Source organism: Lissotriton helveticus, chromosome 6 (assembly GCF_964261635.1).
Source record: "Lissotriton helveticus chromosome 6, aLisHel1.1, whole genome shotgun sequence".
Taxonomy (NCBI): domain Eukaryota; kingdom Metazoa; phylum Chordata; class Amphibia; order Caudata; family Salamandridae; genus Lissotriton; species Lissotriton helveticus.
In genome coordinates, this window is record NC_136067.1 from 424,314,130 (window position 1) to 424,326,636 (window position 12,507).

Consider the following 12,507-nt stretch of genomic DNA (forward strand, 5'->3'; position numbering starts at 1 on the left):
TTAAGCAGCTACAAATTACTTCAAATAGAAACAAGGCTAATTCATCCCTTTGCTGAACGATGAAGTGGCCAGGCAACCAGAAGATAGCTGTAGGTGCGCTAGTGTGAATTATGTGAAAGGGGCACAAAGTGCATGCGACAAATATGAGTGCGAGAGTGATAGTGGTATTTTTTTATTGGGCCAAAACACAAATAATATAGCGTGCATTGCTTACATTCTGCTCTTTGAATTAGTTCCAAGCTCAAAAGAACAATTTTTCTATGCGAAACTACCCCTTATTTTAGAAAAAGTAATTCTCGTATTAACTCCATCAGTCACCATGAGCCTGGGAGCCTGGAGGTTCTCCAAGCAGCTTGCCTGAAGAGTGTTGTATATATTTGATGTTGCTTTGTGTTGGCAGGGAAGCAGTGGAGATGGAAACTGCCACAAGAAACGTGACATAGTCCGGGCGCAAATTTCATTCAACTGCGTGATTTACTTCTAAGGTTACTACAAGAATGTAGGTGCTAGAGCCAGGGGTCCTACAGTGGACCAATTTGCGCTAGAAACATGAACATAGATAACCTGCAGGAACTTCTGTCCATACATGTGTCACTGAGTTCTGCTTAAAACTTGTACTGCAGCTGCAGACAAGTGCTGTAACCTGCCCTTTTTCATTTGCAGATTCTGCAAAAAGAAAAACATGCCAGTTTGCAAATGCGGAACAGCTCTGGCTATGGCATGTACTCTGGGAACCCATAACTTGGGAGGTAAGGTGTGGCAGAGGAAAGGGGCAGTGGAGTCATGAGGCACCAAGATTGAAAAAGCAGAGTTGACAGTTAACTTTTACATTCATTTGCTGCAAAGATATTGGCGAAGAGGACACATGATAGTAAACTGTTACAGATTACTTAATAGCGATTTGTTGAAGTACTATCTACTACTCACTTACCTGTGACCTGCAGTCTCTGTGGCACTGGCTCCATTAGATCGCTGGCAAATAATGTGTTTTGGTGGCCAGCTTTAACACTGGTGGCGTCCTGTGTGACAATGTCTGTTGGCATCCACCCCCCCCCCCATGACTGCCTCTGCCACGGATTCCCTCACAAGCACACTTTAACAGTGCCCCTCAAGTCTCCATAACCACTGTCTCTCAGATTAATTTAGTTTTATAGCACTGCTCATACCAGTGTAAGGTGTCGGAGCACTTTACATCACACACACATATGTATGTAAATAAGCATATAAGAAATGTTACATCGGAGAGGACTAGAAGGTGTAAGAGTGACATGTCATTGATACTCCTAGGCGATAAAGTTTAAGAGTCCTTATTCTTGAAAAGCACAAATTCATAATTTAGGGGTACTCTTTAAAAATATGAATTGTTTCCTATCCAAATGAACACTTTTTGCAAAATTAGGATGATGGAAACTGGGCAAAAAAAAAATATAGCTCTAACATATACCTTGCAGTTTGCATGCAGCTCTTTGATGACAGTTAATAGCTCAATGTTGTATATTGGGATTTTGTCTTATAAGTTATAGGGTACAAAAAGAGCTCTCTTACAGAAGCAGTAATCTACTGACCCATTTACATTTGATGCACTTAGTTATCTGCATACTACACGTTCCTAGAAGCAGGCATGTTAACCCTCTGCTCTACATTAAGAAGATTCAAAACTTCCACTTGACAAACCTCCATCCTCTTTCCAGGGAGTTGATTAATCACCAGAGTTATCTTGACGGTTTAATTGAGGCTTGAAAATTGCTGGAGGCCAGGAATGGGGCAGCAGGTGCTTTTAAAATGATAATTTACTTGTAATAACGACCCTCCACCCCAAGTCAGCGCCAGGTCGCACCGCCCAAGAGCCGGCCCTGCGTCCAGGCCAAGAGCATCAGCATGCAATGCAAAGTCAAAGGGAATCATTTATGGCCTGCTTCTGCTGGGTTTTCATTTCAGTTGTTAACAGAAAGCAGCTATGCATTTTTTAATTACTTCGGAGATGTCGAAATTAAGGGGCAGATTTATGAAGGCCTTGCGCCGCCGGTGCGTCACTTTTAACATGGGGAAAAAGTGACGCACCGGCGGCGCAGGGCCTTCATAAATCTGCCCCTAAATTTAATCCCGAGACCGGAACTTTCCAGGACCCAGCCTGCCTTGCCCACGGTTCACCCATCAGCAGCCCTAATAATGAACCCGTGCGAAAGAAAATGCTCCTTGAAAGGCAGGCGTGCACTACTGACATCCCTAACGTGATGCAGTCATCATGCCTGCACCTGGGCGGGCCATCCTTTGAAGACATACCAGACAAGACATGAATCCGAACGGAAGGAGGAGGACACGAGACAGATAGGTACATTTCTTTTGAATGATTTTTGGGCTCATCTCACTGGGGAGAAAAATTCAATAGCCCAAGCCCTGTTAAAAAAGTGGCGGTGCTAAGCACCTGAAAGCTGCGACACAAATTAAGCACACCCTCTCGAGTCCTCGTGCTTTGTACTATTCACAGAACTAATGAGAGAGAATTATTATCTTTCCAAAGAAGCCAAATGTGCGCACAAGCCTTGGGAGTGTTTAACCACCAGCTTGCCATAATAGTCGTCAGGGTGTTACGAATCCAAACACTGTAGAAAAGTCTTTTTTTAATCCAGTGCAGCACAGAGTTTTTATGTTTTACATGCTTCGGCCCAGATGAGAAATCAACTTTTTAAAATGTTTTTTTTAATAAGTTATATTTGCACGAATAAGCAAGATGAGCTAAAGATTTTTTGTATATATTCACATCAAAGAATCGTCTTGGGTTTCGGTCCTTAATGTACTTCTTTCAAATTTTTTAAATCATCTTAATATCTAAAAACGTATCAATTTCAAACGGAAACGTATTTTGCCAAAACCCCAAAAAAACAAAAAACATTTCTGCGTTCAGACTTTTTTTTTAACACAAACTTTATTGTATTTTTTCCATGTTTATGCATACATTTATATCATAACCTCACACATGTTCGATTCTACAATTATAGACTTGGAACACAATAATACTGGATTATGTATGTACAATTAGTCGCACATCTTATGTATAAATGCACACATTCTTATACTCTAAATCTGAGACACATCTTGTGCTACCTTCCTGTATATATTGATCTGCAGTTACTTTTTTGCAACGTTTATATCTATTAAACATTATAATCCCTATATAACCTCCCCCTTCCCACCGCTTCTGCGTTCAGACTTCAATGATACTTTTGCTTACCTCCTGCTCACTACTCTGCCCAGCCTCAGAATGAGAACTTTCACAGAGGGCAAAGGTTTATCTTCACGTGCTCTCTGAATCTGGAACATGTTGCATAACTTGCCATTGGATAAACAACTTATGTTGTGAAATATTAGGCGGAGAATGGAAAAGAAATGCTCTGTTCTGTAGCTAATGATCTTTCTTTAGATTTTCTATTTGATAAACTACTATTGTGATCAACATTAATATTAATAATAATATATTACATAAAAAAATCTTAATCGAAAGCACCTTTATCTTTCCATCTCACTACACGATTCTCTTATCCCTTGGTTTGCTGTAACAAGTTCTTGATGTGTAATTTCGACTTCTTTCCAGCAGTTGTCTTCTCCCAAAAAACGTATTTAAGGCATGAATTTTGTCGGGAGGCTTATATGACATTTGTTCCTTGGTGCTATTCCATGGCCGACTCATATATTCGAGCAATAAAAATTGCCTCATGCAGTGCAAAACAATCATCGAGCATTGGCAAATCCAAAAGGTGTGTCCCGTGCAAGCTGGTATGAGAGATACATTTATTGTTACAAAAATAAAAAAGATGACGAAAGAAAACATAGTATTGTAGCTATAACAAATGGGTATCATTTTAACTGAATAGTACGTTTGCTTCATGGCAGGCAATTAAACCTTTTTTTGTTTGAATGATTGTCACTGGAAAATGATTGTTTTTAGAGCAGAGAACAAGTACAATTCACCTTGAATTACTGTAACCGGAAGGCACAGTTTAACCACATAAGGATGACTACCAGAATAAACCAAGCATTGTCAAAGCCAATAGGTTTCGCCCTTTGAGACCCATTTGCTTTTGTGATGGTTTTTACCGATGCTGTGCAGCAAGACTAAATTGAAGAAAAAAAGACTATGACACAGTTGGCTACATCCATGTGAAGGAGTGCACACCACTTATGTGTGCATCTACAAAAGGACTCAGGCTTTTTTTTTTTTCTTTACTGATCCGAGTGGATGTTGAAAATAAAAAAGTAGCTCAAAAGTGAAAGTTGGTGAGGGAAAGTAAAACGAAGGGTGTTGGTGGGAGGAAGCAACACAGAGGGTGCGTGTGGTACGGAGCAACATGAAGGAGGAAGAAACAACACGCATGACACAGGTGGGCGAAAGCAACATGAATGGTGGGGGGGCTGGAAGCAACATAAAGGACCAGTGACGGCTCCTCCGCTAAGGCGAAAGAGTGTCGCCCCATTGCTCGCTGAGCAGTGGAAAATAAACATAAAATTATAATACCAAGAAGTTATTATCATTTTATTTTCCTTTACGACTCCGGGCGGGCGGGGCTGGCTCGCGGCAGAGGGAGCATCATTGGTTTGCACTCCCTCCCTACATGCACATGACGATTTGACCGGCCCTCTAGGGCCGGCCAAACAGTCATGTGTAGTTGGCATGTTCTCCATTGGGCTGTTTTGCACAGCCCCGTGGAGAACTTGCCCAGCCTCCCAGGCACTGCCTGAGTGGCCAAACAGGGCGCTCAGAACAATCACGGCGCTGCTCCTGCAGCGTCATGATCGGATGGCAGAGTCCGGAAGCCTGGGTGCTACCGGTGCAGGCTGCAGGCAGCAGCCGGGAAGAAGGCAAGACGACGGAGAAGAGGTGTGTGGCCGAGGCGGTGGCAAAGCAGGTAAGTTTATTATTATTTTTTTCATCTTTTCTTCCCTTCCCCTTCCCGGCTCACCATCGCAGTTCAGAGGCAGCCACCAGTGCAAAGGGTGGGGAGAAGTACATGACACAGACAAGTGAGAGCAACGTGGAGTGGGGGAGGGAAGAGAAGCACACAAATGAAAGATGAATGTGGAGTTGGGGTAGAAGCACACAGGTGAAAAAGTAACATGAGGAAAAGGACTCAAAAGACTCAAGGTCATTATGACACTTATGGTGTTGGGAAGAGAAGTCCACAGGTGAAAGAGAATAACACAACATGTGGCAGGGGGAGAGAAGTGTTTGAGGTAGACATCTGAAAACACATGCACTCTAAAAAAAGAAAAAAGCATTGGAAATGCAATTGGTCCCCCCTTTTTCAAGTTAGAGCTACTAGCATTGTAAATGGCAATGTTTTATACCTATATGTTATGAAGTATATGTATGTGATGTGTAGTGGAATTATGTGGGTTGGATTGGATTAGTTAGTTGTGTAATTATGTGGCATGGAATTGCGTGGTGTGGAGTGGAATTGTGTAGTGGAATTATATGGCATTGTGTGCTGTGGAATTATGTGGATAGTAAATATATGGTATTGAGTGTACTGGAATATGGAGGGGGATTGTGAGTTATGGAGGGAAATTATGTTGAATGGTATCTTGCATTGTGGTGTGGTATGTAGTGGAGTTTAATAATGTGGTGTGCCATGATGTGGGATTGTGTGGAGTGGATTCGATGTATGTGGTGTGTTGTGCAATTGTTTTGTTGAGTTGTATTATGTGGTTTGGTGTGGAATTATGTGGTGTGGATTGGAAATGTGTGGAGTTTAATTGCGTGGTGCAGAACTGTCGGGACAGCTTTGCTTTTTTGGTGACAAAAAATAACAAATAGGTAAGGGCTAAGCTCTATATCTATGTGTTAAAAAAGAAAGTGAGTTAGAGCTATTAGCATTGTATATGTAAATGTATTTTACCTATGTGTTATGGATTGAAGAGGGTGTATGTGGTGTGTCCTTAAATTATGTGGGTTGGATTGGAATTGTTAGTTGTGGCTTGGTGTGGCGTGGAATTGTGTGGTGTGGGGTGGATTTGTGTTGTAGAATTATGCAGCATGGTGTGCAATTGTATTATGTGGAATGTAAGTATGGGTTTTTGAGTGTACTGGAAGTTATGTGGCATGGGATTGTGTGTAATGGAGTGTAATTATACTGAACATTATTTTTGTGTTGTGGAGTTATGTAGTGTGCTGTTGAATTTTGTGGTATGATGTTGAATTATGTGTTGTAAATTGGATATATGTGGTGTGTAGTGGAATTGTGTTGTGGGGTGGAATAATGTGGTTTGGTGTTGAATTATGTGGTGTGGAATGGATTTGTGTGTAGTCTTCAGGTACCGATACGAGTGTGGATAGGCAGAGAAGAATTCCACAAACTACCATACAATTTCCATCGACCTCCACGAACACGGGGGGGGTTAGGACAAGGCCCTTTGCAAAGCGAAACACCAGGAGGGGCAAACATGGACGAGGGGCTTAGAGACAGCCAGCCTATAGAAAAGAGAATAACCAGGAGTCAGAAACCATGAACAATGAACATCATGCCATAAACGAGGAGAACTTAGTGATTAGCATTTCTTCATACCTGTTGTCTCACACAGAACAGGAAGTTCTCAATAAGGTAAGGGCACATTATTTGTTCCTACATATCTAACTACTGCTCTTGAAGTAGAAGTAAGTTTTTTAAAATTCATGTGAGTACTACGTCTGAAAAATTTCTTTAAGAATATCGCTACCAATCAACCGACACCTGAAGATAACCTCAAAGGTTTGAGACCCAAAAGTTTGTTTATGGCCCCTATGAGTCACAACATTTTAGATTCCTTTGAAACACTGGTGCAACACCATCTTCCAGAGGTCATTAAACACAAGAAACATCGCAATTTGTCAATGAGAGAGAGGAATATCTTAACTAACATTGCTAACAACCCTGATATTAAATGTTCTGTAGCAGACAAAGGCGGTGAACTTGTCATAATGGACACACAGTATTATCGTGAAAGTGTCAGAGCACATATTCATGATGACAATACCTACATGAGATTATCTTCTAATCCCACAAGAGAATTTGCAAGAACTCTAACTAGCATTTTAGACACATCCTTGCAAAATGGTACCATCATGGAAAAAGATAACAAAATACCTCCTTCAAAGTAATACTAGATCACCTAAATTTTATATGAATTCACAAAAACTTGAGAAATCCATCTTTCAGGCCTATCGTTTCCAACAGGGGGTCTCTACATGAACCAATTGGAAAGTACCTTGACAAATACCTGCAAGCAATAGTTCAAGAAATGACGACATATATCAAAGATACCACACATTTTCTGACTAAACTCAATACAGTACAATGGGAAACCACAAGATATTTGGCTTTGTACCATCGATGTTAAGGCTCGATACACGTCAATCCCACACGATATGGGATTAGAAGCACTAGAATTTTTCAAAGCAGGAACAGATTGGAATAATGAACTGAAAGTTTTTTTATGGAGCTCATTAGTTTCACATTATACCACAGTTACTTCACCTGGGAGGATGAATATATATTTTTTGCAACGCACGGGAACATCCATGGGCAATTGTGCAGCTCCCAGCTAGGCGAACCTGTTCATGTACAAGTATGAGCGAGAACATATATTAACCAACCATATATGGATGAAGAACCTGTTGGTTTTTTGTCCGCAACATCGACGACCTCTTTCTATTGTGGAAGGGCACTAAATCAGAACTAACATTAGCCAATGACAAACTCAACTCTGTCAATCAACGCATACAGTTCACACATGAACTTAGCAAGAAATCAATTAACTACGTGGATGTCAATGCCAACAAAATAATCACCAGCATCTTTAGGAAAAGTACTGATAGGAATAATTTATTACATTTCACCAGTTTCCACCAGCAACCTTTGAAGCGTCACCTACCATACTTTCAACTACTCTGAGTTAAAAGGAATGTATCCCAACCTGACAAACTAGAAGAAAATATTGCTTCCATGGTCAAAAGATTTGAGAATAGGCAATATCCCAAAGGCATCCTGAGAGAAACAGTACATAGAACAACTTTAAAAACCAGATAAGAACTTCTTAACCAAAAATCAATCCCTAAACAAAGTGACCGCATGGTAATGGTATCTAAATAGTCAACCTCAAGTGCTGCTTTTAAGAAACTGATCTTGAAGTACTGGCCAATGCTTGAGTCTGCACCGGACTTCAATGGTATTTTCAACCATAAACCCCTTTTTGTTTATGAAAGAAGTAAAAACATCAGAAACATTTTATCAACAAACTTGCCTGTCAATCAACATGAACGGTATAAAGGAACCACACCGTGATACAATTGTAATAATTGTAATAATATTATTCCGGGCAACTCTGTTAACCATCCCAGAAAAGGTCACATGATAAAATGACGTACATCAGCTACATGCAACAGCGTTAATGGTATATATATGTTGAAATGCCCTTGTGGCCTAGTATATGTAGGCAAAACTCAACACAAAATTAAAATCCGCATCAATGAACATAAGTCTAACAAACACACACGCAATGTGAAATCATGTGTGGCCACACATTTTCAGCCCAATCACCATAATGTCAGCCAAATCCGGTTTCTGGTTCTTGAAAAGTTACACCCAGAGAAGGTTGGGATACTAATAAGTTGCTTTTACGCAGAGAACTATACTGGATTAAATTGTTGGACTCACTACAGCCACATGGTCTTAACGATTGTTTAGAATATAGTTGCTTCCTATACACTCTCTCCAGATATTCATGAATTTTCATTATTGTTTAATGTTATTGTTTAATTTGTAACTATGTTTGAGTATGTCTTATGCGTTAATTTACAATTCCAATATAGCGGTTTCTTGGGCATTCAGCTCTGTTGGAGTCCCTTCTCTATTTTCACTTTCATTCGCACCTACTTCCGTTAGCAGACATGATTTCACCACACGCTATAGCGTCCGGTTTCACCATTCGGACTCTCTATCGATGACAAGGTAGCTTTACTTGAGCGCGAATAAGGTATGAACAGGATCGCTCATTTAGTTGCATGTTCGTGCCTCACCATAGCACGTCTTTCCACCGCGGGGGAGTTAGATGCTTTCTTTTGACTTTCATGGAGGCTGGGCTACTTTTGATCTGCACACGAATGAGATCACACGGTGTTGTAGCCGCTCAACACATTCTTTTTAAGGAGGTAACTGAATGACGCACAGCTTCGGATTGGTTCAAGCCAGTCTGCACGTGTGTGCTTTCCAAGTTGCACTTTTTTTAAAGCACTGCTTTATTTAGAACACTGCATCTACGAAGTGAAATATAGCGTTTCAGACATGGCATGATTACACACCACACGCGTTAGCATTCACTTATGAATGTCACTTCACTTTGATATGTTCTGACACCACTCTATGATCTCTATAGGTTTATCTCAGCTGCTGGCTACCTGTTTAGTTTGACTTTGCTTTTCATTTACATAACGTAACCTATCCCTGATGAAGGGCTAAACTAGCCCGAAATGCATTGGGTTATGGATTAAGAATGTTAATTTGCATCATTTCATCTTGATTTGATACATGAAATGTATATTTGAAAATGAAGAATTCCAGGATGACTGAAGCCATCCTGCATTTTTCTACTTGTGAAGAATACCCTTGTGGTCTTGAACGTTTTCTTAAATAACACATTGATTTTGGTTTCATATAAGAACGTGAGAAATCCATGCTGGATCTTTAGCAGTGCACAAAGGGGACATCTCCCGGGCAGGGAGACGCTTGTTTTGTTGTAGTACCACACGTCCTGTGGACCAGAGGGCGATACACTTCGTAGCACGCATAACTTGGAACACTCTGTTCAACACAGAAACAAACTAGGAGCGCTAGTACTTATTTCATTTTAGTTGACTATTGTACCATGGAACAGTGTGGTGTTGAGTGGAATTATGTCACATGGTGCGTATTGTATTTACATGGATTGTTGTTATGTGGCATAAAGTGGATTTATGTGGGGTGTATTTTTGTCGTATCGAGGATCGTTTAATTAGGTGGAGTTGAATTATGTGGTCTAATCTTATACCCTCAGCAGTCAAGGTTATGAAACTCAATGCGCACTAGCTCAATTCCAATCCTTTCATACCTATCACTGTCCTCAACTCTCTGTGGGCCACCGCTTTAAGCCTACCCTGTCTCAAAACATATATACAATGAAAGGAGCGTCTGCAATATATAATCACATATAACAATCAATTATTGAAAGTCATCGCAACTGATCCAATACACAGGCCGTACAATATTGAGAAGTTTTTTTATTCTTAAAAGTTCATTTTCTCATTTCCATATTCTTCATAAATTTGTAGATTTAATCCATCAATTCTTTTATGTTCATAAATTCTTAACAAACAAATCCTACGCATTTTGTCCTGACACAGGACTTCATCAGGGCTGTAAAAACAAAATAAATACACTTATCAGTGTTGTGTTCATCTAAATTAAATTAATCATTTCTACCCTGTTATTCATAGCATTTGACTCATTATGGCCTGCCTATCTCCATTCTAAATCATTCAAATAACATTGCTTGATGGAAAAAATGTTTCAACACAATATCCCACCACAAAATATAACTATTTTGATGTGCACTATTTTCTCATAATCCACCTTCTCTATATCTAGTCTATATATCACAATCCGTTATTCTCTGAAAGAAACTCACTCCTGTTTTCATAATTGAGCATGATGTTAATGTATTGATGCTGTTTTTAGCTCGCTCCCCTATCCAAACTTTCCTCTCATGACTGAACTCGATTATTGAGAAATTATTGATTTATTACCTTTCCTAGTTTTGCTAGTTGGATGTTACAAATCTTATATTCACAACTTGTTATTATTTACTGGTCCACCTTCTTATATTCACGTCCTTGATCCTAATCAGTAAACACAATTTGTTATTGAGATGACAACTCTACATGATTATTGTATCAGAATTTCACAATCCAAACTGCATGCCAATATTCTTAGTTTCAGATTTGGATTAAATTTCAAATTAATTTGACGGCGGGAGTCTTTCTTGTATCACTGAAAAGTCAAAAGTATAAATCTAAGTATATAGAAATCATTATTCTATCTGTTTAATCTTTAACTCTGATGAAGAGTTTATGCTCTTATGCTGTTCTATTTCAAAAACCATTTAGAACATCCTGCATATTGTACAAATTTGGTAGTTCATCCTCCTCTATCTTGGCTGGTTATTAAAATATCATGAATCTCACGTATCAACATATTACTCGATTTTAATTAAACATTCGGTACCTGCTTCTTATGCCAGAATCCATTTTCTTTGTTAATTGTCCATGTTCATCCTGTCTTTATTCCTATGAATAGTGTCCTCACTCCTATTTAATAAAATCATAGATTAATCTACTATCCGTTTTACGATTACAAGTTGATTTCTGCTAATTGAAAGAAACCACGTACCGTTGATTCCTTTTAATTTAACCCTCCAAAAATTCTTCCCTTCAATGTGATCCTTCTTGTATCGACAATTCCTTTGTGCTTGATACAAGTGTCTCACCTAATTTCCTGTAATATGTAAAAAAACAAACCTAAATTCACCCAAATACTGCTCCAATATCTTCTACAAGTTTAAACCTATCCACTCATAGTATTATTACATGCTCGTCCCTTATTGCCTCACCTTTCATAAAGTCGACTCGTCCGTCACCATTCCTTGCCGGTCCCGTGAATCCCGCCGTAACTTGACTTTGCTAACTTACTATTATTTAAACCTATAGTCCACCAATCCGATTGCTTGTCAAATTAGTACAATTCCCAATCCAAAATATTCCGTTCAGAACCCGCCTTTGCATTACGTGTCCCGTTCCCTCTCTGGTCCGTTACACCCATCATCCAATCACAAGTCCTTGTTTTTAGTGGAAGTTCTATATTGTCTTTCCTTGAAACAACCAATCAGTTTCACTATTTGTCTGTTCCCTCTCTGGTCCGCTACGTGTTTAAGTCACATTATCCCGCTCCTTTTGAATTCTACAAAATTCATCACTTGCCTCTCAACTATACAACCTGTGTGGACCAATCAATATTAACCTCCTCAGTTCAACCAATCAAATGTAACACGTACATGTTCCCTCTCTGGTCCGTACAACATTCTACCCCATCTCAGATCCTCTTATTTCCTTTACCCGAGTTAATAACGTACAACTTTACGCCATGTCTCGGATCCTTTTGTTTCCATTACCCTAGTTAATGGGTGTTTTACCCGCATGGTATTCATATACTAACGCGTGCCAATCTACTTGTTTACCATGTTTAGTGCCTCCAATGGTGAGATACCCACATGACACTCATGCTGAACTGCATCACGATCTCAGAAATTCAATCTAGATCGAGTGCATATATTTTTTTACTTGTGATTCTTGCATCTCCTCATGTTAACCATGTCATACTCATATTTATAATTCAAATGCTCTTGCCTGCAATGCCATTACTTCGATATCAAATCTCAACAGGACTC

General features: G+C 39.6%; 1 protein-coding gene across 2 annotated transcripts in view; it reads right to left on the reverse strand.

The window, feature by feature from the left end:
- Window positions 1-11,326, reverse strand: part of ALLC (allantoicase) — a 798,009-nt gene extending 786,683 nt beyond the window's left edge. Inside the window, exon 1 of one of the 2 annotated variants that reach the window (XM_078647862.1) lies at window positions 11,289-11,326. In XM_078647862.1, coding sequence (XP_078503988.1) covers window positions 11,289-11,311 — 23 coding nt within the window. In that variant the 5' untranslated portion in view covers window positions 11,312-11,326. Of the gene's footprint in view, window positions 1-3,232; window positions 3,248-11,288 lie in introns of those variants that run through there. The other variant, XM_078647863.1, reaches the window with a different exon arrangement.
- Between the last annotated feature and the right edge of the window lie 1,181 nt (window positions 11,327-12,507).